Source organism: Megascapheus bottae, chromosome X (genome assembly GCF_031878675.1).
Source record: "Megascapheus bottae isolate mThoBot1 chromosome X, mThoBot2.hap1, whole genome shotgun sequence".
Classification (NCBI taxonomy): Eukaryota; Metazoa; Chordata; class Mammalia; order Rodentia; family Geomyidae; genus Megascapheus; species Megascapheus bottae.
Window position 1 is genome coordinate 68,529,517 of NC_143547.1, and position 25,867 is coordinate 68,555,383.

At 41.6% G+C, this 25,867-nt stretch overlaps 1 protein-coding gene across 1 annotated transcript in view; it reads left to right on the forward strand.

Annotated features, from left to right (window-relative positions):
- The window catches only part of Plp1 (proteolipid protein 1), a 116,961-nt gene extending 91,120 nt beyond the window's left edge, over window positions 1-25,841 (forward strand). The window contains exons 5-11 of the mRNA XM_090326414.1: window positions 9,210-9,349; window positions 18,078-18,264; window positions 18,943-19,099; window positions 20,646-20,814; window positions 21,238-21,311; window positions 22,284-22,349; window positions 23,790-25,841. Coding sequence (XP_090182540.1) covers window positions 9,346-9,349; window positions 18,078-18,264; window positions 18,943-19,099; window positions 20,646-20,814; window positions 21,238-21,311; window positions 22,284-22,349; window positions 23,790-23,861 — 729 coding nt within the window. The 5' untranslated portion in view covers window positions 9,210-9,345 and the 3' untranslated portion in view covers window positions 23,862-25,841. The remainder of the gene's footprint in view (window positions 1-9,209; window positions 9,350-18,077; window positions 18,265-18,942; window positions 19,100-20,645; window positions 20,815-21,237; window positions 21,312-22,283; window positions 22,350-23,789) is intronic.
- The last annotated feature ends 26 nt before the right edge of the window (window positions 25,842-25,867 follow it).

A 25,867-nucleotide genomic window follows, 5' to 3' on the forward strand; every position in this document is an offset into this window, starting at 1 on the left:
AGTTCAAGCCCCAAGACCACAAAAAAAAGAATGCATAGGAAGTGGCATTGTGGCTCAAGGGGCAAGGCAGCAGCCTTGAGCTGAAGAGCCCAGGGCCAATGCCTAGGCCCAGAGTTCAAATCCCAGGGCCAACAAAAAATACATACTAGAGGGCCCAGGAGTTTGGCCTAGTAGACAAGTGCTTGCCTAGCATGCATGAAGCACTGGGTTTGATTCCTTGGTTAGTACATACACAGAAAAGTCTGGAAGTGGTGCTATGGCTCAAGGACAGTGCCCAGGACCTGAGTTCAAGCCCCAGGACTGTCAAAAAAAATCCTAAAAGAAGCTGGGAGTGGTGGCTGTAGGATTACACCTGTACTCCTAGCTACTCAGGAGGCTGAGAACTGAGGATCACGGTTAAAAGCCAGCCTGGGCACTAAAAAATGTGAGACTCTTAGGGGAAGTAGGGCTATGGTTCAAGGGGTAGGGCAATATAGTCTTGAGCTGAAGAGCTCAGGGATAGTGCCCAGGCCCAGAGTTCAAGTCCCATGACCCACAAAAAATATTAGAAAGCCTAGAAATTTATTTAATCATGAAGTCATAAAAATCTGATCAGATAACCAAAATATTCCAAGAGACACCATCATTCCTAGAATCTAGAAAACAAAAAGGCTAAAAAGATTTAATGAAACACTACTTCTCAATTCAATGTGAACTCTTACTTCCAGATATGGGAAGACTGGTATCTTAAAGCAGTAGGTAAAGGAAATTCAAACGTAGCCACTATCATTAAGTGGAAGATCTGAGTCCAAAGCTGTGAGGTCTCAGCTGATTCTAGATAAAGCTCCATATCTGTGAAAGTTTTCTGACCAAAGCCCATGAGCAGCACAACCAGTGTTGTGTTTATTGCTCATGAATGGGAGATAAAATGCACATAGTAACAGTAGGTCTCGCCCCTTGTTGAAATGAGCAACAAACTCAGCTTACCCAACCCTCAGTGTATTCCTGGTGGGTCTCTTTAACAGGCTTTGAGAGCACATAAAATGAGTGCTGGCGCTGTGACTGCTAGTACTTACTAGCTGGGTAACCTTGACTAAGTCACCTAAGTCCTCTGATAGTTTGTACCTCTGTCAATTGAACATAGGAACACTTTCCAATTCTTTAGATGCTATAAGACCTCAAGATAAAATTTGTTCACAAATTGTAAGGTTGGGCTTAAAGTGACTCCTAGACTAAGTAACTCGGGAATGTAGAGGCCTGGTGTCTCTGGAAGTGTGTCATTTTGCTATACACAACCCTTCTGGTGAAATTTTGTTGCTTGCACAAATCCCACATGTGAGTTGTTTTGTAAAAATAGAAGTCAGGCAAGAACAGTGTTGCTGATACAGTGTGACAAAAACAAGGAAAGAAATAAGGAAAGAGAGTAGCTATGAACTGAAAACAAAGGTTTGTTAGGAGCCCAATTTAAAAGCCTATGGGATCCAGAGACCTTTAGAATTCTCAGAATATTAAGGAAAGACATTGGATTTCTCAATCAGGGATGGAATGAGGACCTGAGATACATTTGTTTTGCCCAGTATTGGTATTTAAACTCAGGACCTTTTGCTAGCTCAGCTAGTGCTCTGTACTTGAGCCACCAATTAAGCCCAGCTTTTTGCTGGTTAGTTTGGAGAGGGCATTTCACAGACTTTCCTGCTCAGGCTAACTTTGAACCTTAAGTTTCTGGATGAGCCAATGACACTAAGTAGACATGAACCAATTTTAATTGAATTTGAAAGGATAGGCTTACATTGCTTGCAGTAGACACTCAGGGCAGTACCAGACATCTTGGAGATACTCAGCGTTAGCTGTGGTTCTGTTCTCTCCATTTGGTTAATATTCTCAACATGCTTTCCGGAAAAACTTGTTTCCATTTTTTATCATTTGTAGGGCTTGAACTCTGGGCCTGGGCGATGTCCCTGAGCTCTGTAGGTCAAGGCTAGCACTCTACTACTTTGAACCACAGTGTCACTTCTGCTTTTCTGGTGGTTAATTGGAGATAAGAGACTCATGGACTTTCATACCCAGGCTGACTTAGAACCATGGTCCTCAGATCTCAGCCACCTGAGTAGCTAGGATTATAGGCATGAGCCACCAACACCCAGCTAGAAAAGGTTTTTCCCCCCTGTGGTTTGAATTCAGCACCTCATTCTTTTGCTTGACTTTTTCACTTATTGCTAACATTCTTTTTTTTTGCCAGTTGTGGGGCTTGAACTCCGGGCCTGAGCACAGTCCTCGGACTTTTCTCAAGACTAGAGCTCTACACTTAAGCCAAAGCACCAGTCCCAGGTTTTTTTTTTCTATGGATGTGGTGCTGAGGAATCGAACCCAGGTCTTTGCATGCTAGGCAAGCATTCTACCACTAGGCCAAACTCCCTGCCCCAACTTACTGCTAACATTCTATCACATGAGCTATTCCTTATTTCCAGTCTTTTTCCCTGGTTAGTTGGAGACAAGAATCTTTTTTTTTTTTTTTTGCCAGTCCTGGGCTTGAGTTCAGGGCCTGAGCACTGTCCTTGGACTTTCTCAAGGCTAGAGCTCTACCACTTGAGCTTCAGCACCACTTCTGGCTTTTTTCTATGTATGTGGTACCGAGGAATCGAACCCGGGTCTTCATGCATGCTAGGCAAGCACTTTAACCACTAGGCCAAACTCCCGGCCCTGGAGACAAGAATCTTTTGAATATTTCTTTCTGCCTGGGCTGGCATTGAACCTTAATTCTCAGATCTCAACATGTGGAGTAGCTAGGATTACAGGTGAGAGCCACCAGTGCCTAGCTAAAGAATATAAGTATTGGGGCTGGGAGTTTGGCCTAGTGTAGAGTGCTTGCCTAGCATGCATATCTATTCCTTGGTACCACATACATACAAAAAGAAATGATGCTGTGGCTCAAGTAATGCTGTAGACTTGAGAAAGCTCAAGAGTAGTGCTCAGGCCCTGAGTTAAAGCCCTAGGATCGAATATATATATATATATATATATATATATATATATATATATATATATATATATATGATTCTTGAGTATCTGGTATTATAGTAGGCCTTTTGAGGAAAAGTAACTCCTGATGCAGGATGGGGCCCTTTTAGGCTTATAGCTTAGAGTCAGTGACTCTTCCTAAGACCAACTTCTTGGAAGAATCTCTTGGGTTGAAGGATTAGAATGACTTTCTTACAGCTGGACTGCAGTACTAGAGCCATGGAAGAGAGAATATCCTGATGAGGATTTTGTTGCTCTTTCTAAAAGTTTCTGCTGTGGGCAGGCAGGAGAGACTGCAGGAAGCTGCTGCCACTGTACCTTTGAAATCCTTCCAAGAACTGCTGGATACAGCTTGTGGAAATAATTGCAGTGCTTTAGAAATTTTCAAGGATTTTCAAGGATAACACAAAGAGCAGGTAAAACCCTCTTTGGAGGATCCTCCCGGGAATCACTTCCTAAAACTTTCTGGTTTTGGATTAATTGTGCTTAAAAAAATGAATACTGGTCGGGAGTTTGGCCTGGTGGTACAGTGCTTGCCTAGCATGCACAAAGACCTGGGTTCAATTCCCTGGTACCAAATATATAGAAAAAGCCAGAAGTGGTGCTGTGGCTCAAATGATAGAGCTCTAGCCTTGAGAAATCCCCAGGCCTGGTAAAGAAAAAAAAATGAATACATTATTTTTTCCCCTTGGAGGGCTGAGATGCCCACAAGTCTAGAAGAGCTAGACCAGGATGCAGGATGTTAGCCCCTCACAGTCGGCAGCAACTTAGCAGATCTTAGAGACTGGCTTCAGCTCAGGGACCCAGAGCATGTCACAACATCCTGGTTTCATAGAAAAAAATCTCACCATGGATTTCCTTAGGTGGGATTAACTGGAGAGTGAATATTCGCCATAAACCAGAGTTTGCAAGGGAGGTCCCTACTCAATGATGGAAAGAGGTCTGTTCTCTTCTTGAGCCAGGATGTGGGTTGTCAAATGGGCCCTGGTTGGTGGGGAAATCAGCTGCCTAGGCTTTATCTAGAGCTTGGCTGGGTGAGAAAAGAAAAAGGGAAGACAAGGTCTCTCTCTGTGAGGTATTTGTTCCATGCTCCAGCAACATGATTTGTGCTTAGCTGTAGTGAATAGCTCTCGGCAGGGAGAACTGAGATTTCCCCTTCTCCATTTTGGCTGCTAGCCTAGTTTCCCAAAGAAGGTACCTTAACCTCAAGGTTAGACCTGTGCTCCACAGCATCATAGCTTCCAACTGAGTTGTTGCAGCCCCAAGTGAGATCTCAAAACAGCCCAATAGAACCTTGGCCTGGTTTCTTTGAGAGTTACAACAAACATTATTACTGCTATTGGTATTATTATTGTATTTGTTCAAGGGGTGGAATTGCATCTCTGAAAAAGCTACCAAGACTATGGCTTTGAAAGGAAGAGGTGTGAGTAGCTTCCAGATCCAATTCCATCAGAGGCAGCTGTAGCCTTCAATATCAAGTTTTCATTCCTGTGGAAGCCTGTCTTTTGGGTTAAAGACCTTTGTGAGTATCAAGGACTCATGTCTTCCCCAGTAGGAAGCACAGGCATCATGAGCAGTGGTTGGAGCAGTAGAAATCTGCTAACCTGTGTTCATGGCTATAGTGTCACTGGCCACCTGAGACCAGGAGGGCAGATCTGAGTTGCTTCTGGACTTTCTCCCCTCAACCCAGTTTGAAGGACTTTTCAAAAGAGACTTTCAATAGAGTAAATAAGAAATAATACATGGTTACAAATTGCAGCCACACTAAAGGGCATAGCAGGACTAAGCCTTCCTCCCACAGCAGTCCCCAGCCCTTTCCCCAGAGGCAGCTACTCTTAACAGGATATAGGCAGAGCGTTCTCTTGAGCACATTTTTTTTCCTTCTGGGTTATGCTGAATCTTAACACTGAGTCTGTTTATGAACACATGTTGAACCATACGCAAAGTAGACAAAATAGTGCAACAAACCTCCATGGACACAGCAAGTTTCAATCTATCCAAATGTGTTCACTTTTGTTATGTTCATTAACCTTGTTACTAAAATTTTCTGGAAAGGGAAAAATCCCTCTTATAGGAAAATCCATCTTACACCTCACCTATAAATATCTCTGTATGGATTTCTGATAAATATCCTTTAAAAATAATTATGATGTTATGATCACACCTAATATACCAAACATTCTTGCTTGCTGCTTCTCGCTCTTTCTTTTGTTCTTTTGCGTGCGTGCGTGTGTGCGCGTGCGTGTGTGCGTTGCACCAGTACTGGAACTTGAACTCAATGCCTCATGCTCTGTTGGCTTTTTCCACTCAAGGCTGACACTCTACCACTTGAGCCACACCTCTGTTTTCTCCCATAATTCCTTAGTGTCTACTAATTTCTACTTGTTTAGAATCCCACTCATCCTAAAACTTCATGAAACTTACCTTTGACTTTGATTTCCAACTGGGACCTTATACCGTGAAATGTATAGAAGGTTGGAAAATCAGGCAACAGCAGCCTGAAGCCTTGTCCACTCCCATCCTCCCCCCAGCTGTTCTTGCTTAGGAAAGAGGCTCTGTATTCATTCTTTCATAACAGAACAATAGTCCAAGCAAGTTCCAAGCAATAAGTCTGGAAAGCAGTATTCTCTAGAGGAGGTTCTGTTCTGTTCCTGCTAGGTAGCATCAGGAAAGTTGTATTCCATTAGTCACAGGAGAAAGAAAATCAGAATTGGTCCCCTGGAGTAGAAATACGTTATTTGACCGCCAAAGACAGTAGTTCATTTCTTCTGGGCTCATAGATCATATCAAACATATGACCTATCAGTCATAGCAAGCAAACACCTTTGCAAGGGCTACTGTGTAAAATCTTGGGAAGTTTTCATACTGGTGGATGTAAGTTGTGTGATCAACTGCCTTGTCTACACTGCTCCTAGCTATTTGATGCTCCTCAGGCACTCTCTTGCTGAGTTTATTCATTTGATTACATTGGTTTCCAAGATACTCTTTATCCCAAAGCTATGAGCATCTATCCCTCATCCGTGCATATCCAGTTCACCAGCTGTCTGTCCGTTCTTGCCCTGCTCTCTGAATCTCCAAGAGAGGCTGCAGGGCACCTTTCACGGCCCATTCCCTGCCAGCTCAAAGTATATGACATGTCTGGCTCTCTGCCCTTAGTTCTCTTGGCCATAAAGGCATAGTCAAGCCAATCGGCATCATGTTGGGTGTGGAAAGTTCTAGCTGCAAATATACAGGGCTTAATATAGTGCTTGCCTGCCTGTCATCCAGGCTTCTATTGCCAGCGCTAGAAAAGCAATGAGAGGCAGCCACTTGTTTTCACAAATTTGGTCTGTGGGTCTGGGATGACATTGTCTTGGGGAGGAGAAGCCAGCCTCAACTTTACAAGGCCAAATGTTAGCAAGTGGCCCATGATTCTTACTGATAATATGCCTTCTCTTTTACATGAGCCCAGAAGAGTAGGCCACCAGATTAGGCACTTGAGTCGTTTTCTAGTTTGGGGAAGAAATTCTTGGGCTTCTGGAATTTCAGAATGCAGCCTATAAAATGATGGAAAGAGAATCTTATTTGTGCTGTAGACGCACATACTATGGGATCCTAAAGGATAGAGTGGAAGTAAAAATCCAAGTATTTTGAAGTTATTTCCAAGAAAGATGCACATGCAAATCAATCTGTGATCAAGGGTGCCCAGATTCTCTGAGGTACCATCAGAACTGCATGAAGCAAACTGTTTACCAGTTCCAGACAATCCTGCTTTGTTCCCACCCAAGGCCCACAGCAGGCGGCAACCATGAAGGTTGGCAGTGCCCTCTTGAGGATTCCCTGGGTACTGCAGGAGCCAGGAACCAGGATGCTCAGGGCATCCAGTAGAATCAATTGCAGCAGAAAGTGATACATAAATGGGGATGGGTAAATATTAAAAAGAGGCCTCTTAAGGACCTATTAAAGAAACTTTATGGGGGATGTTAGAGATAATTCGAGAGAGGTTTGAGGCAGCGTGTCTGAATGTACAGAGCATTGGAAATATGCTAGATCCTAGGAAGCTGGAAAGCTTAAAATATTGGGATCAACATGACAGTCATTTGGCAGAGCCTCTTTCAAAGCCCTGGGCATAACAGCAATGTTGAGACCAGAAGATCTACTCCACTAAGTGGTCAGGAGAAAGAAAAAGGGAGAGAGGAAGAGGGGAAGAGGCAGAGACAGAGAGACACAGAAAAGGAGACAGACAATGGAACAGAGACAGAGATTGAGACTTGGAGCAAAAGAAAATGAGTGGTAAGACAATGGAAATGAAAGAAAGGGCAGGAGAGATGTGCTTTAGGGTAACATAGCTGATAAACTGACATTTGTAAGTTTATTGAGAAAAATTTTTTTTTCTAAATAGTGTAGCCATTCTCACAGCTGCTGCTGAGAATCCAAGGGGAAGATTTGTGAGAAGAGACAGACTGAATATTTTCTGTATACCAAACTACTTCATCTATTCTACCTGTGACAGATCATCTATCTTCATTTCCTATAGCGGAATACCAAAAGTTTGGGTACAGTTCCTACTGCCATCTGATGAACTGATGGTACAGCATTTGGAAATCTGCTGTTCTTGATCACTCCCCTCCTTCACAGACATTCAGTCATCTTACAGAAGTTTATTGCTGACCCAGTCAGCTATGACCTCAATCTGGCCTGCTCTAGACAACTACTACTGCTACTATTCTACAAGGGGCAACATTACAAGGATACTTTTGCCTTGAGACTGGTTTAATAGCAAGGGATGAAGAGCCCTAGGACTCTAAGCAAGCTTCAACACTGAAATCCAGCGACCTCACCCTCCTATCAGCAGACCCCAAGCCAGAAACATGTCCACAAGCCAGAAATAAGTTAACAACCCAAAGAGAAAACTTTGAGACACAATCTTTCCTCTCTTGCCCCATAGGAAGATTGTAGGCTCAGCATCTCCCCCTCTCCACTATTACCCCAAGGCAAATCATACAAAAAGTTTCTTTTTTCTGGAGTATCAGAGGCATCAGGCACCTACTCTATGTGCCAGCTAGTTTCCTTATACTCCATCCATGAGCAGATTATGACCTTTAAGCGAACTATGCCTATCTGAGGCTCCCATAGGGAAAGTGAACCCTAACAGGGTAGCTAGAGAGGCACTGATTAAGGTTCACTTGTTCTAGAAAACCTTCCCTGGCTACTCCCATGTAGTCAAGTATCTTCACAAATTTTAGAAATCACTATTATCTATAAAGTTATTTCATATATTACTCCCCTGGATTTTTTTTTGCTTGTTGGCCATTTTTCTTAGTATTTCTTTATCTGAGGCCACCTGCTGTCTCACCTCCAACCCTCACCCTACTTCTCCCTAGCTGGCCTCTGCTTTGTGAGGAAGACACTACACCCGCCAGATGGAATTTTAACTACCCAGTTCCCAGACTGTGTTCTTGTCTTCAAGTTGAGTTTGCTCCTTGGAAATAACCTACCTTCTTGTCTTTGGTCTTTTCGTTAGCTTGGTCTGAGAACTTACACAGGTATTGCTCTCTTCTGGCTCTCTGTTAGTCTAGCTTATAAAATTCCTGCAATTCTAACTTCTTTCATCTCGCTCCCAATCTATTCATGGAAGCAACAGCTTGCGTTTTGTTCTCATTCAGCTGAAAAGCAAGACGGATTTGGAAGAAATTTTGTAAAGACAAATTTTTCTTCCCTATTGTGTTTGAGAGGGGAGGGGGAGGAGTGCTTATTTCCTCAGGAGGAGGGGGAAGGGAAAGGTGGACACTGCCAAAGGCAGCTGGGCATAAGGAGAAGATTTGGAAGAACTCTAGGAGCTCACATGTAGGTTTTTGACTCTGACTTCCTCTTCAGGGATACCATTCCTATGGCTTCCCATCCCACACCAAATGCACCCAAGGAGCAGTTGGAGGCTTCCAGGACCTCTCCATTTTCTTTCCACCCCCAATCCACATTTCTGGTTGGCTTTGCAACAAAGCAAAATTCCAGAGAAGCCTTGGAGTGGCGGGGGGTGGGGGAGAAGAGAAAAAGAAAAGAAAATGAAATCTTTCCCAGTGAAAGGCAGAAAAGAAGATGGAACCCTTAAAGAAGGGAGTATCCCTGAGGAGGTGGGGACAGGGGGAGGAGAAGGGGAGGAGGAGAGGAGGAGGAAAGTGAGCCTGTCCCTTTAAGGGGGTTGGCTGTCAATCAGAAAGCCCTTTTCATTGCAGAAGAGGACAAAGATACTCAGAGGAAAAAGTAAAGGACCGAAGGAGACTGGAGAGACCAGGATCCTTCCAGCTGAACAAAGTCAGCCGCAAAGCAGACTAGCCAGCCGACTACAACTGGAGTCAGAGACCCAAAGACATGGGTGAGTTTCACAAACTTTAGCATCCGAGACTCAGGTAGGCACAGGAATTCACAAGAGAATTTCTAACTTTATGATCTGAGGTTTCTAATTATTTAAGTTGTGTTTGTACACTTGTTTTCTTTTCTTCTAATTCCTTAGCATTCCATTCCATTGTCTCTCTACTCTCGTGAGCATGATGTAGCAGCACGTGTGGAGTCGCACAAATCCTTGGAGAGAGTAGCCAGCAGGACAAATGAAATCTGGTGGCCTTCTACCTCCTCACTTCCTTCTCTCTCCTCTCTTTCCCTCATTCTAAGGCCATTCTTATGGCTGGGTCAGCTGGCACACCTGATTCTACTGGAGGCAACTAAATAGTGGCTAGCCCTCAAATGGACCAAATAGCTGCTTGCTTGAAATAAAGTTTGCCTCAGTAGAAACTTGGGGAATAAGACAAGATGGACTTAGGTTGACCATGGCTATAGAGGCCATTCTCAGGTTCAGGAAATGAAAGACCTCAATGACGTTACAAATATGGGTAAGGATGTGTGTGTGTATGTGTGTGTGTGTATGTGTGTGTGTGTAGATGTGTACACACCTATATAGGTGACCATTTCAAGTAGATAAATATGACCTCAATTTCTATCATGACAAAGAGGCTGCTGGGACTTAAGGGGCTCTTGCTGACTTGGTTGAGAAGTGAGGGTTCTCTAGGTTCCATGAACAAAATAAGAAACGAAGTTTAGTGTCTGGTAGTGTATATGAAGTACAAGGTGCATAGAGCAAAAGACTTTGTTTATACAGGATGCAGCAGAGACATATACACATTGAAGCACTTGACAAAACGAGAGTAGCAACTGGAAGGCATCTTGAGTGAAATGAGACTCAGTTGCCTCTGTTCACCCCACCAAATGTAGTGTCTAGTAGACTACAATAAGATTCACAGAGTTAGGAATATTTTAAGTGATTATATTGCGCTAGTATCACCCTTCAGGTTGTTTCATCCTGAACCACTGAGAGAGCTGTTTTAAGTACATATTCAGGTATGATAGTTAATGGGACAGAACACTGGACTACAAATCAGAACAATCAGGTTTAAATCCTAGATCTTCCTCTAATGAATTCTGTAATCTTTGTTGGGTCACCATGAATCACCATTTCATCATCTGGAAAACAGGAGTAGCAATAACTGTTTTGTCTTTCAGGGTTGAGGATCAAGTAATGATATAGAAGCCCTTTGAAAATAAACAAGCTCCATAACAATTTGTAATTCCTAATAATAGCAATTGCTATACAATAACACATGCACAGGATGACTCTTTCTGAGGCAGTTGGATTTTCTGTGTGCATACTTTGTGTGTTTAGATAAGACTCATTTGACCAATTAAGTGTGGCCTGGTGAGAGGTGAATGCAGGAAGAACTCAGCCCTGCCCTAGGTAACATCAGGCTTCTGTCTAAGGTCAACATGACCTACTGGTTAGGTTGCACAGGGAGTAAAGAAAGCTGTTGACTTTTGCTTCCTTGGGGGATGAAAACCCTAGTAAAGCTAAGAAGAACAAATAAAGTGACCACAGAGACAATTTCTTATTAAGGAGGTGTTGATTTCCTCCAAAAATGATTGCCACAGATTAAGTCATCTAAGGATATGTATTGTGATAGGTTCATACTTGAACCAGATGCATCTAATGGAGTAATTGAGTTTTCAGTTATTTGGTCACAGCCATCACAAATATTTTATAAATTATAAACAATCACTTATAAGATGCTGAACTGCAATTACTTCTGATGGAATATGTATTGCAGCTCATTTCAGTAGGCAATTTATACAGTAGAATATGGTATCAGAAGGGAAATTTAGAAATTATATGAGCCAGAGTTAGGCATGGTGATGGATACCTGTAATCCTAGCACTTGGGAGGCTACAGCAGGAAGATAATAGGTTGAAGCCCAGCCTGGGCTATATAATGAGACATTGACTTAAAAAATAGTTGCATGAACCAAATCTCATTGTAGAATTCGTTTCTAAGACTGGGACTGGGGTTCAGTCACAGAGTTCTTGCCTAGCATGCATGAAGCTCTGAATTTGATTTCTCAGTACCACAGAAATGGCTCAAGTGGTAGGGTGCAAGCCTTGAGCAAAAGAAGCTCAGGGACAGTGCTCAGGCCCTAAGTTCAAGCTCCAGGACTGGCAAAAATAAATTCACTTCTATAGCAACAAGTTAAAACATTCCTAAATTTCTGCTTAACCACCTTCAGGAACAGGAGAACCCACTACCTTAACCATAGAAAATTCCTTAAGCCTGAAGGTGGAGAACAGCATAGAATTTAGTGGTACCTACACAAAAGGCTTGGGTGTGGAGTGATAGCTTATTAAACTTTGTCCAGACTTGGAAGGGAAAAATTCTAAATGAGTCTTTGAGAGGACAGTGGAAGTATAAGGAAGTCCAAGAGCTCTATTTGATTATTCTCTGCTCAGCAACACAATGTCATCTTGAACAGCAGAATAACACAGTGACATCTTGAACAGCAGAATATTAGCTTCCAAGAGCCTGTTTTCTTGAGAACAGTGGCTGTTACCGTGGTAACCAGACTAGGATGCTTCCCTTCAGAAATGGCTGCTGTAGTTCTTGTTAGCTTAGGGTAAGTAAATGTACCTCAGGCAAAAAAAATGTGATGGTAGATCAAAGATACAATTTTACCAAATGCCTAAAGACAAGATGAAGCCCATCCAGGTGGCTAGAATGCCATCTGTGTGCCAGAAGTTAAAAAGAAACCAGATCTGGACTTACCCAAAATGCTGACTTACTCTTCCTAGGGACATGACTAAAATGATTAAGGACAGCCTTCACCACCTCATTTCTCATTTTGGCCCTTCAGTCAGAAGAACTCATGGAAGCCAGAAAGATTGAGTGGTTTGCCCTACTTTATAGGGATTTCACTTTGGCTCTGAGCTAGAAAAGCCACAAGTTGACCCAAAAGCTTGACAACAGAAATGTTTTCTCAGAGCTATCTGAATAGTAACACTTCGAAACTTGGAGGTAGGTAAGAGTGGACATAGTCTCAAAATCCCTTTAAGGTTGAATCCGAACCAGTGACATCTTTCTTCATTTCCATTTTGTACCCCTGAAAACCATATTTGGGTGTAATTGTTTGTTTTAAAAGAAAAAAAACATGAAATACCTACACTGACCACAGAACTCCAGGTTTAGAAGATCAAATGGGAACAGTGACATGATCAGTTATGGTCACATCAGCCATAGTGGGTAAATAGGTTGATTACCCTTCCTTTCCCACTCAAAGGTCCTTATCCAGTTCCAAACTTAAAAGTACAGCTAGTGCTTACTGAAGAGTTCTTTCTTGGCTGTCTTTTATTCTTCCTTGGCCTCTGAGATCTCTGCCCTACAGAACTCTATAATATCAGTGGGCACTGGTGCTACACAGCAGTAATCCTAGCTACTCAGGAGGCTGAGATCTGAGGATCTCAGTTCAAAGCCAGCCTGGGCAGGAAAGTCCATCCATGAAACACTTATCTCCAATAAACCACCGAAGAGGTAGAAATGGAGCTGTGGCTCAGGTGGTAAAGTTCTAGCCTTGAGCAAAAGAATCTCAGGGACAGTGCCCAGGCCCTGAGTTCAAGCCCTAGGACCAGCACCAAAAAAGCAAATCCATGGCATCCCCATGAAGAGAGTAAGTTTCTTTAGACCACTAGCAAAAGAGAAGCAAGAAAAAAAAAGAAGCAAGTGGTGACGGTCTGGCCTAGGGAATAAGGTATATTGTTGTCTCTAGTGTCAGACACTTCTTGTTCTCGCCATAATTGGGTAAGGAAGAAACAATGGGCTGAGAATAGAATTTTTAACAATCTTGTATCTATCTTAATCTCCTAATGTTAGGTTTTAAACTGGTTGTGTGTGTGTGTGTGTGTGTGTGTGTGTGTGTGTATGTGTATGTGTATGTGTACGTGTACATGTACGTTTGACACAAGTACAGAAAATAACGTGATCCCAATATTGTCATATGTAACTAATACCTGTCTAAAAAGAAGACTGGAGTTCCTTTTTATTTAACCTAGTCCACATGATTTGACTACCCAGCATGGATTTCTTGGCCGCAGTACCTATCGGGTCCTTTATGGGTAGAGTTTTATCTGCCTGGGTAAGTCCAGAAGCAAGTCTTTGTGTCTATCACCTCCTGATGATTGTTGTTTTACTTCTAGAACCCACCCACTGGTCCCTATCCATCCCTAGTACCAGTCACAACTACTGTAGTATCTTGGCCCTGTCAACTGCTATAGGCCCTGATCAAGGAAGCCTCTGTTCATGGGGTGAGGTTATGGGGTGGGTTCTGGGAGGAGGGTAAGACTGTAGTACAGATTAGAGACTTAGGGAGATGGAGCCAGTTTTTCACTCAATGAGCCTGCCTGTTGTTTAGCTCTATTGTATAGGGTTCTTCTATCTCTCCCTTTGTCAGCTGGATGCAAGGGACAAGCTGGGAATTGTACAGGGCACAATTGGTCTCTATCTACTATTCCATTTGATGAAATCCCTTCCTCTCCTCCCTGTGATAAGTTCCCAGATTCACAATTTCCATCTCATAGAGCTGGTCCTTAAGGCATGCCTGGGCATGGGAAAGAAGGGAGGGCTTAAGAAAAGCTTTTGGATCCTGTTTAAAGAGACAGCATCACTACGTCACTAGAATATTGGTGGGAAGGGCTTGAAGCTCCTCTACTGACTGATTAGATTTGTTTTGGGAGTTTGCAGATAAATGTAGCCAACTCTGAACTTTGTTCTGTTTGCTTGTATTTTGTCCATAGGACTTGCTTATGTCCATTTTAACATTTGATAATAGGTAGCTTGGAGTTTTAATTCACAGTCATAAATTTGTTCTTCCAAACAAGATAGTAAGTTCATTGAAAAAGAGATTCGACTTTCTAATTCCCTTCTGCCTCTAAAGAGTATCTAGGTTACTGTCAATATACCTAATGCTTGTTCTAAGTCCATGTAAACACAAATGAAGTGACAACACTGGGGAGGACTATTGCTTTTCACTAGGATCACTCACCAAAGTAAGCAAGTTTAACCCAATTGAACTACATTGGGTAATATTTTACTATAGAGTTCTTTAATGCCAACTTTGCATTGTTACAATTTGTACTTATCCTTAACCTTACTCCAGCAAATACCTTGTCGATCACGAGAGGCTCTAAATTAGAGGGCATGTGCTTTTAGGTTATTACACATCCCGAAGTTCATTTCTTGGGTGGTGCAAATTCAAAGTCAATCCAGATAGACATTTTCATAATGCTTCAATTGTCAGCTACTTTGATGAAAAGACAGTTTCTTCCGTGTTCTGAGTTGTTTTTTTCTGGTTGGAGTTCAAAATATGATTTTTATTGGGCAGAACGACTGAGATTCTTCATAGATCTGAATTGCTGTGCCCTTAGAACACATATTCCATCCCAGTTGTGAAGAGATGAGTATCTGATCTGTTGATATTGTTGAACTGTTCATAGCTCCGCAGTGATGGATTGAGCTGTTGAGCCAATTGTTTTAGTTTCCACATTAGAGATTCATTAACACATATATTCGTTTTTGAGTAGCAATGAAATAGAGAAGGGAATGCTAAGTTATTTGAATGCTTAGGAAACTAGAGCTGAATGGATGTAAAAGAAAATGGTACTTAAAATGTGAAGCAAATCCTCTTACATCATTGGAAAACTTGGAAACATTATGTTAAATAAACAGTGACATATAATTAACCATAAAGAAAATGTTACTGATTCGAAGTTGCTGCAAAGACTTCACTCTCTTTCACTCATACTACATATAGCATTTTGTGGTGATTTAGATGATCATCAAGTAATCACATACCAAGGATGATAAATCATTTGTCAGGGATGATAAAATCATTTGATCACTTGATGATGAGAGAAAAAAAACTGTCCTTCTTGTATGATATATAGGGGAAATCAACTAAAAGTTCAAATGAAATGCCCTATTTGACTAGCAAGAGTTCAAGTTTCTCCAATCCTGATCACACCTGCATCAGCCACCACTTAGCCCTTCCCAGGGTGAAAAGGCTGGGGTAAGTGAGTGGGCCCAATAGGGCCACTTGCTAGGGTGGATGACTCTCCTCACCCTAGGCTAAACAAACAGTCCTGTCATTGTTCCTTAGATCTGACCCCCTCCCCACCCCCAGACCTCAGGCCCCTGTAGAATATTAATGAGGCTCCTGAGATCTCAAGGCAAAACAAGGCTTCTTTGTTTGGGGGAGCTAGGGAGGGCTCTGTCCAAACCCTGACCCTGTGCTGGGGAGAAAGGGAACAGTGAGGTCAGTGACCTCCCTCTCCCTCACCCCCAGTCTTCAGAGACCTCTTTACTACAAGAGTCAGAGTTTGAGGGAGTGGAGAGGAATGGGAAGGGCAATGGAAGAAAACAGTGATGCTGTTTACTACCCTTTAACTTACAGGATGCTTTAAGTATCTTCACCTGTTGAGAGAAATCAGTTTTGTTTTTTTTTTTAATGATTCCCTCAAACATCAACTCGCTTCAACTGTCCTACTTTTCTCTGTGGTGTACACGTGTGGATGTGTACATTTGTGCACATGAATACTCCAGGCTAGCCTCAGTGAGGTACTCTCACTAAGCATGCTTTCAAAGTCCTGCTGAGTGAACTCAAACTCCACTCAGGCGGCACAGCTACAAACTGTTTGCTTCGAATGGAGGCCAAGATTTCTGGCAGCAATACTCAGTATTTGGCTTAGCTTCATCTCTGGCATAATGTACAATATCTTTGAAGGGGAGGCTCTTTGAAGTCAAGAAAAGGGCTGTCATTTCAAGGGATAGGGAACAATGAATCTCCCTCATTTTGTGGTTCTGATAACAGAAACAAATACCTCTACCTCAACTTTCCCATGATAGAAATAATTTGGTTGTTCAAATCTGTTCACACAGATTGGTCCCATGGAAATCATAAAATGTCCAAGCATTCTGATGTTAAGAGGATGAGGCAATGAACTCCTATTTCCTCTGGTACCCTGTTGTACACAAATACGTTTGGCTAGAAGAAATGCTTAAATATAGAAATATACAATCCCAATGAGTATTAAAGGAGTCATAATAGGGGCTGGGAATGTGGCCTAGTGGTAGAGTGCTTGCCTATCAGGCAAGAAGACCTGGGTTCGATTCCTCAGTACCACTTACACAGAAAAAGCAGAAGTGGTGCTATGGCTCAAATGGTAGAGCTCCAGCCTTGAGAAAGCCCAAGGACAATGCTCAGGCCCCAGGACTGGCAAAAAAAAAGCCATAATATGCTTAATGCAAAGCTAGTGCTTTCCCAATACATCTGCTGACTGTTTGTATGTACATACACTACATGAATAAATATAAAATGGTTTATATATAATTACTATACACATATAATTTATATACTTGTGTGCATCAATATATATTATATAGTTCACGTATTAGCTGATATGTGCATATATAAACACAGTCAAATAAATATAAAATAGTTTATATATAATTACTATACACGTATAATTTATATACTTGTGTGCAAAAATATGTACTACATAGTTCATGTATTAGAATTTTTGTCTAAAGATCTTTATGTTTTTATTTTTCCACTTTTTACAGATTTGGACAAGAGAGTAAAAAGAGCTTTTACAGTCATTTACTTGACATTTGACAAGTTTCACTGATACATTAGAAAGTGGAATTAGTACTTGGGACACAGCTGCTGCCAAAGCATATGACTTCTTTGGGGCCTTTCCTGTTGCACAGAAACACTGAAATGGGGCTGTAGGCTACCAAGTCTGGGGAACTCAGGGACTCTTAGCACTCTGACACCTATGTTGTCACATCCTGGTGTATTTCCTTGTGACAGACATACCATGATTGGCTGACTGTATCTTTGTAGCCGTAGTGACAGAATCTCGAGGCCTCAGTGTAGTTAAGAGTAGCAACACTAGCCACACTACAGTATGAAGACAGGAAATGAATTCAAAGAAGTTGTCCCCAACTAGTGAAGCCTATGTTTTAACTATTGTAATAACAACATTCCTGTTATTTCTTGTCCTGTGCCAGTTTCCTTCTTGTGTTTGTACTGATTCTCATATATGTAGACTAAGAAGAATTGAGTATTCCATATAACAAATGAACACTGTTCAGGAATATCCAAGATCATACAATATCTCATTTTTCTCTCAATACTTGAGGTACTCTCTTAGGTCAAATCCTGTCAGATAATAGCAACATGTCTGGTGCATATCTACTTCTCCTAGAATTCCAAGTATATTTATTTTCTGGAACCATTTATTTAGCTGTTTGGAATTGTTTAACTAGGTAGTTGTATTATTTTCCAATAAAGGTAAAGACTTCAGTTTTACTGAGGAAGAATTAACACCCAGCACAATGTTTGGCATATTTATAACATAATAGATGAATAACTGAAGTAAGTAAACAAACTGTGAAACAATAAGACAGGGAGTGATTCCCTCATCTCTCGGGCTTGCTATATGAGTTATTCAATACCTGTATACATTCTGGGAATTAAAGATAATGATTTATTTTTAAAAATGGAAAAAAGTAAGAATTCTTAATCAGCCTCACATTCCAAAAGCCCAAACCTCAGGATTATGCTAGAATGGTAACTCCAGAGTGACCACTCTCCATGTGCTTGGGAACATAGAGGTTGTAAGTGGATGAACTGCTTGCTGTGCATACCTGACTCTTTCCCCTCTTTCTTCTCCAGGCTTGTTAGAGTGCTGTGCAAGATGTCTGGTAGGGGCCCCCTTCGCTTCCTTGGTGGCCACTGGATTGTGTTTCTTTGGTGTGGCACTGTTCTGTGGTTGTGGACATGAAGCACTCACTGGCACAGAAAAGCTAATTGAGACCTATTTCTCCAAAAACTACCAGGATTATGAATATCTCATTAATGTGTAAGTACCTGTTGCCCCACACAAACAGATCTCATGTTCCCTCTTTCCATTCTGAAGACAGAACTCATTACTACCTTTGTGATCCAGCCCAAGCCTTCTCTCTGTGTAGACATTTTACCAGTGTGACAGCAAAAGCTCCAAACAAGGGAATATGTCAGGTTTAGATGGGGGAGGTCTGCCTTCCTACCAGCCCCCTCCCACTCTCCCTGGTTTTCTCACATATTCTCATTTCCACAAGTGTGGCTAAATTTGCTGGAGTTACTTCCTCAAAATGGCAGGTATCAGGAACCCAGGGGAGGCACAATGACAGAGTAGAGTTACTACTCTTGGATTGGCACAGCTTGTATACATATGCTCAGGGTTAATGGGTTAGTACTGAGTGTCTCCAGCTCCTACAGCAAGTCAGATAACTATTCCTTCTCTGTTTAGATCTTCTCTCCTTTGAGGGAGTATCTATGATGGGTCAGGCAAGGAAGTTCTGTAGGTTATGGAGTAAGCAAGGGATAGCAGAGGAGCCTGCCCGTATCTGTGCCCAGTCTTCATTTACATTAGTAAAGACAAGGTGAAAGCCAGGAGAAGCCTAGTGATTCACCTCAAGAACCTCCAGCCTTGGGTACTGTGAGAGAAGAGCTAGGTCCTCAGTAAATAAGACTACTCTTCTTTTGTCTGTCACTGTAGGATCCATGCCTTCCAGTATGTCATCTATGGAACTGCCTCTTTCTTCTTCCTTTATGGGGCCCTCCTGTTGGCTGAGGGCTTCTACACCACCGGCGCAGTCAGGCAGATCTTTGGCGACTACAAGACCACCATCTGCGGCAAGGGCCTGAGTGCAACGGTAACAGGGGGCCAGAAGGGGAGGGGTTCCAGAGGCCAACATCAAGCTCATTCTTTGGAGCGGGTGTGTCATTGTTTGGGAAAATGGCTAGGACATCCCGACAAGGTGATCATCCTCAGGATTTTGTGACAATAACAAGGGGTGGGGGATAATGGGGCGTGAGTCTGTGGCCTCCTCCCCACTCAAGGCTAGGTCCTCTCTAGGTCCAGGCTTTTGAGTGAGGAAGTGATGGTTACAGCCGAACGAGCTGGTCAGGAAGAACGTGGTGCCTGGCTGCTTAACTTCATCTTTCAAAAGTTCTCTAGAGTTTGAGTGTGGTAGGTCACACCTGTAATCAGAGTGTGGTAGGTCACACCTGTAATCACAACTTCTCTGGAGGGAGAGGTTGGGAAGATCACTGTTGGAGCCCAGCCCTGGAGAAAAAAAGTTATGGAAACCCATCTAATCAAATAAACCATCAGTGGTGGCTTATGCCTGGTTGCCCAGGTATGTGGGAATATAAGGAAGATAATTGCAGTTCAGGTCCACCCAGACCAAAACAATATGAGAACCTATATTAAAAAATAGCCAGAAAATCAAAGGGGCTGGGGACATGGCTCAAGTGGTAGAGTCTGCCTAAAACAAATTTACCCTGACTTCAAGTACCAGTACCACCCCCAAAAATAATGTTCCCTAGAAAATTTCATCTCAAACAGAAAAGCATAAGTTTTGTAGATGCTTTGTACAATCAGACCATTTCTAAGCCAGCTGTTGGTATCCTTTTATCCCTTTCTAGTAGAGACCACAGAGTGTAATTTTATGAGAGCCTAAAACAGTGCTCAAGGGAAGGAGTTATGAACACTTGATCAGAGATGGAGGGAGGGAGGTCACAGATATTAAATAATTGGCTCCAAGGTGGACTGTCCAATATTCTGGGATCCTACATTGTTAAGGCTCCCAGAGGGAATTAGAGTAGATCTGCATATGTAATATTTTCTTTTTCTGGGGCCTCACTATACTTCTAAGTGAGAAACACATTGGTTTTTCAGTCACTTTTTCAGTTAAAGATTTTTTTGGGAGCTGAACACCTGTGGGTTGTAGCTATATCTTTTTATGGCCAGCAGTTAGCTTAGAAAGGTTTTGGTATCTGAAATTTGAATCTCCTATTGGCTTTATTAAATGACTAGGGAACAAATATTCTATGATCAGGAACATTGTGTGAGCTCAGCCTAAGGCACAGAATGGCACCACTTTCTTTCAAGATCTATTTTTATTTCTTTACATCTTATCTACCAAAAACAAATCCCCTGAAGCCTCTCTAACCCAGGGATCCTCCTCACTCCAACCCCCACCCATTTCCCTTACCCCCCCCATCACACTTAGGGCCGGTTCTCAAGGAGATACTGCCAATGATATTTGGCAGAAGTGCCCTAATCACTAATTTCATTTGGGGGAGATCCCTGGAATCTGGCTTCATTGGCATATGCCACTCCAGGATCTCCCAGTTTGTGTTTTAACATCTGTAAGCTAATGCTGACTTCTAACCATGCCATGTGGATTGTTTTAGTTTGTGGGCATCACCTATGCCCTGACCGTTGTATGGCTCCTGGTTTTTGCCTGCTCTGCTGTACCTGTGTACATTTACTTCAATACCTGGACCACTTGCCAGTCTATTGCCTTTCCCAGCAAGACTTCTGCCGGTATAGGCACTCTCTGTGCTGATGCTAGAATGTATGGTGAGTTGAGTATGGATATCTTTGTTCCCCTACCAATGACGGAAACATCTATTTTTTTCATAGAATAAGGAGGGTGCTAATCATGGGAAAAATATAAGATGGTGAATACTTGGGTTCCCACTGAACCTGGAGAGATGTCATCCCAGACAGGGAATGTGGAAGTGGTACGAGTTTATTTGGCTGTTCATATTGCACTACTCAAAGCTGAAAGTAGCGCATTTCTATAACACAGTAGTTCACACGTGTTCAACAACAACAATTTTGTATTTCTGTAAATTGTTAGACAAAAGGACCCTGATTTTTGGCAGGTGGTAACCTTATAGTCAGGATGATTATAGAGGGGAAAAGGGCACTGAAAGAGAGCATTAATGTAGCCCTGTAACTCCACAAGGTTCACCAGGTACCATCTTGCATCTTTCTTAGGTGTTCTCCCATGGAATGCTTTCCCTGGCAAGGTTTGTGGCTCCAACCTTCTGTCCATCTGCAAAACAGCTGAGGTGAGTAGGCCATGTTGCTGTTTTGCAATAGAATGCTTAATACCATAGGAATTTCCATGTATGATCTTCAGTTTTAAGGACTATAATTCCACTTTGCTGGATTTAGAACGAGCAGATTTCCCTTCTAGGCCCAGAGCATGGCCTAGTGGTAGAGTGTTTGTCTAGCATGCATGAAGAGCCAAGTTTGATTCCTCAGTACCACATACATAGAAAAAACTGGAAATGGTGAAGTGGCTCAAAGGGTAGAGCTCTAGCCTTGAGAAAGTCCAAAGACAGTGGTCAGGCCTTGAGTGCAAGCCTCCGGACTGGCAAAAAAATGAAAAAGAGCCGAGTCCATGGGCATAGATAGTTAAAAACATGCTTTTTCCTTAAAGCTAAGTAGAAAGATTTCGAAATCCCCCTTAAAAGAGAAATGTGTACCTTTTAGATGAAGAATAGAGCTTCATGGCAAAATTCCTCAAAAGAAAATTTTCACTTTTCTTAAGAACTTTATCAAGAGAATGGGCTTGCAGAAACACACACAGGTTCTATGAAACATTTTAATTATGGAGTTTCTTAATCTCTAGTGAGAGGTAAAATAAGTGCATTTGAAAAAGGGAAATACTTTATTGAGAACAGTTATTATACAAAAATAAGGCAGGGGAATAAAATTAAATCCTGGGGAGGAAGGCAGTGAGCTATTTCTTAGAAAGTAAAGTGTTTGCCTTAAGTTTGGGGACCCCAAGCACCACTGTAAGGAATGAGTTAATTATTGGGGAACACTATCACATTTTCTAAATTTTCTGTGTTCTGTGTGCTGAGAAGTAGATGCTATAGTGTACATTGCAGAATGGGAGGAGTATACTTACAGAGGTGAGGTTTTAGAGAAAACACAAGAATGACATAAATCCATTCCGAAAGCTACATTCACTATTTACAGTGAGGAATTGTTTTTCTGTCTCAAGAAATAATTCTTTCATTTTTTTCCTGCAGTTCCAAATGACCTTCCACCTCTTTATTGCTGCATTTGTGGGAGCTGCAGCCACGCTGGTTTCCCTGGTGAGTTATCTTTGAATGATCTTAGCAAATAAGTGATTCTGCAGTAGCTCAGATCCAGTTATGGTCATAGGCAAGAAGACAAAGACCTTCAAGTCTTGAAATGCCAAAGAGAGAAGCTAGGGAAAGGATATCAAGGTATAGATTCATTTTTTTGCTTTGAGTTGGCAAGACAGAATGCCTTCATAAATCAGGAACACGAAAAGTAAAGAAAAAAGGGAGACTTGCCCAGAAAATATAAGATCCCTAGGTGCAATCCTCAGGACCACCAAAAGCAAAAGAAAAGAAAAATGACAAGCCAGGTGCTGGTCACTCACACTGTAATCCTATCTACTGCAGAAGCTGAGATCTGGAGGATCATGGTTTTAGGGAGCTGTGGAAGAAAAGTTTGCTAGACACCAAAATAACCAGCAAAAAACAGACAGGAGATATGGTTCAAGTGGTACAGCACCAGTGTACCAAGCAGGAGACCCTGAGCTCAAACCGAGGACTGTCAAAGGGGAAAAAAAGAAAAGGAAGTAAGAGAAATTAACAGTCATGAATAATCATATCATGTTCAACATTTGCAGAGCATATAATATTACCAAGTGCTTTACAGTCATAATAATGTTTATCCTCAACAAAGTGTGACCATGTCAGTGACAAGAACACTACTAAGCATGATTTGCTGTAGCCCAGGGTTCAATTTACTATAAACAGGAATCCATTTTGGACACTGTCTAATGGGTTTAGTTGTCATCGTGGAAATACTGAAAGGACCACCTAACATTACTAGAATTGTTATGAGTCAAATATAATTATATGTCTCAGTTCCTGCTGATAATATTACACTGTAGTGTTAAAGCAGTATGCTTATTGTACCACTGACAAACTTAGGACACTTAAGAGCATGAAAATTTGCATGAAATTATTGAATAATCAACCAGGGAATGGACAAGGGTGAGCTTGTAAAATCCTGCCCACTGCTGAGTCATTTATAATAAATCAACTAATTTCTCACTTATTAAAACAAATACATGCATTAAAGCAGGGGAAATATATTGCATGTAGTGTGGCTGCATGAACTACAAGTTCCTTATGACTCCAAGCCAGTCACACTTATGGCCAGGGCAGAACTTAGGTGTAGTTCAGTTTCTTGAGGAAAACTCGAGGCTGTGATCTAGAGGTATAGCTTTAGTGGTAGCAAGCCTGAGTTCAAACCCCAATCCCACTGAAAAAAAAATCGATATTAGACTATTAGAAGGATGTATCTCAGACAGGATTTCCAGTCAGATGTGTAAGAGCTTGGGATGTGCTAGTTATATTTGTTATTGTTTGGCAGAGTGGGAATTATTCCCTTTATTGATTTAGGATTTTCTTTTCTTTCCTCCTCACTCTGAAAAGACCTGGAGGAGGAAAAGTTTCCTGTTCTACTCACTCTTATCTTTCTTCTGTTCCCTACAGCTCACCTTTATGATTGCTGCCACTTACAACTTCGCCGTCCTTAAACTCATGGGCCGAGGCACCAAGTTCTGATCTCCCATAGAATTTCCCCTTTCTCTAATAACAAGGCTCTAACCACACAGCCTACAATGCTGCATCTCCCATCTTAACGCTGCCTTTGCCTCTGACTGGCCCTCTTATTACTTGATGAGTATAACAAGAAAGGAGAGTCTTGCAGTGATTAATGTCTCTCTGTAGACTCTCCCTCTTATGTACCTCTTTTAGTCATTTTGCTATAGCTGATTCCTGCTAGAAATGGGAAATACCTGAGAAAGGAATGGAGGCTCTACTTCAGTTTCCAAGCATCTCCAGAGGACCTGGAAGTGCTTTCTTCTCAAAGATCACTTCCCCTGATGGAAACAAAGTGGGAAGAAAGATGCTCAGAGAGAAGGAATGTCCTTGCTCCACTTGCCATCAATAGGGGCCAAATATTTTCTCCTTGGTGTACAAACCACAGAAGTCACTTCTTTCTCTCTATTACCACTGAAGATAAAAGGAAATAAAAAGCATGCTAGCAAAACAATAAGAATGTTTGCCCAAGTCTGCCAGTTGCAGCTGGGAGAAGGGGGTCGAAGCAAGGATCTTTCACCCTTAGAAAGAGAGCACTGACCCCCCTGTGGCAATGAACTATTTAAGACTTAACTCAGCCAACCTTACTTATAGCATAAGGGAACGTAGTTTCCGTGTAGACTAAAGGGGTTATCTGGCCTTACACCTCATTAGGAAGAGAAACAGGGTAGTGTCAGCATCTTTTCATTCCCTGCTCCTGGATAACAGCTACCATGACAACATTCTGGTTTCTAAGGAGCTGAGAATAGAAATAAACTAGCTTATAAGAAAGAAGACTGGCTTACGGAGCAGCAATGCTGGTGGGTAACAGTGTAACTTGAGCTGGCCATTTCATAGAGTCTGGATAGATAACACTTGGAATAGAATGTCTTTTTTCTGATAATTAGTTCTGTACTCTGGTCTCTGTCATATCTTCACAATGGTGCTCTTTTCCTGGGGTATTATCCATTCAAGTCATAGTAGGTGATTTAAAGATCTTGATTTGTGTCAAATGAGGCACATCGTACATTTTCCAACTTGTTTCTCACTTGTTGGGGATTGTATCACAATAGTCTGGAGAATGATTCTTTGATAATAATCATTTTTTTAAAGATTGGACAGTAAGCATCACAAATGATGTTTAAAAGCCACCAGTTCCAGGAATCTATTTTGACTTATTTTTGCAAGTATTCTACCTTTGCAGGAACAGATTTGATGAATTTGAACCTCAATTTGAATAACCCATTTGGTGATGTTTTTCTTCCTAATGAAATATGATTTTACTTAGTGATGTTCTCTTGGCATGTTGAGTTGGGCTTAACATAAACGTTACTTTCTCCTGGTATAGATCACATAAACAATACCCGAGTGGACAGCTATTCAGTTTGTAAGCTCCCATGAAAAAGGATCAAAAGAATTTGAAATCTGGATAGTTCCCATATTTCAGTCTTTCCCTGTTTATATTAACTTTTGGGTTTAAAAAATCCAATTGGTTTTTATTGAAGGCAAGATTTTTAACTATAACTCATTTGTTGCAAAGAATTGTGTTGTTCTTTCCTCCCAAAGTGGTTTCAGCAAAGTTTAAGGAGATAGAAGATCTTCACGATAAGACACTTGATACTTGTTTTCACACCAGTATATAAAATAAGCTTCCAGGCTGCCCAGAGTAGAGAGGAAAAAGTTCTGTAAGAAACCAATCAAGATCAAGGAAGTAAAGTAATCCATACCTTGTGTTTTGTTTTGATTCAATAACAACAAATAACCAACCCTTTCCCGAAAACCTCACATGCATACATACACACATGTATACACACAAAGAGAGTTAATCAACTGAAAGTGTTTCCTTCATTTCTGCTATAGAATTTTGATTTTAACACACATAAAGAATAAACTTTTAGAAACTTATCTTACAAAATGTATTTTATAAAATTAAGGAAAATAAAATTAAGAATGTTCTCAATCAAACATTGTGTCCTTTGAATTAATTGTTC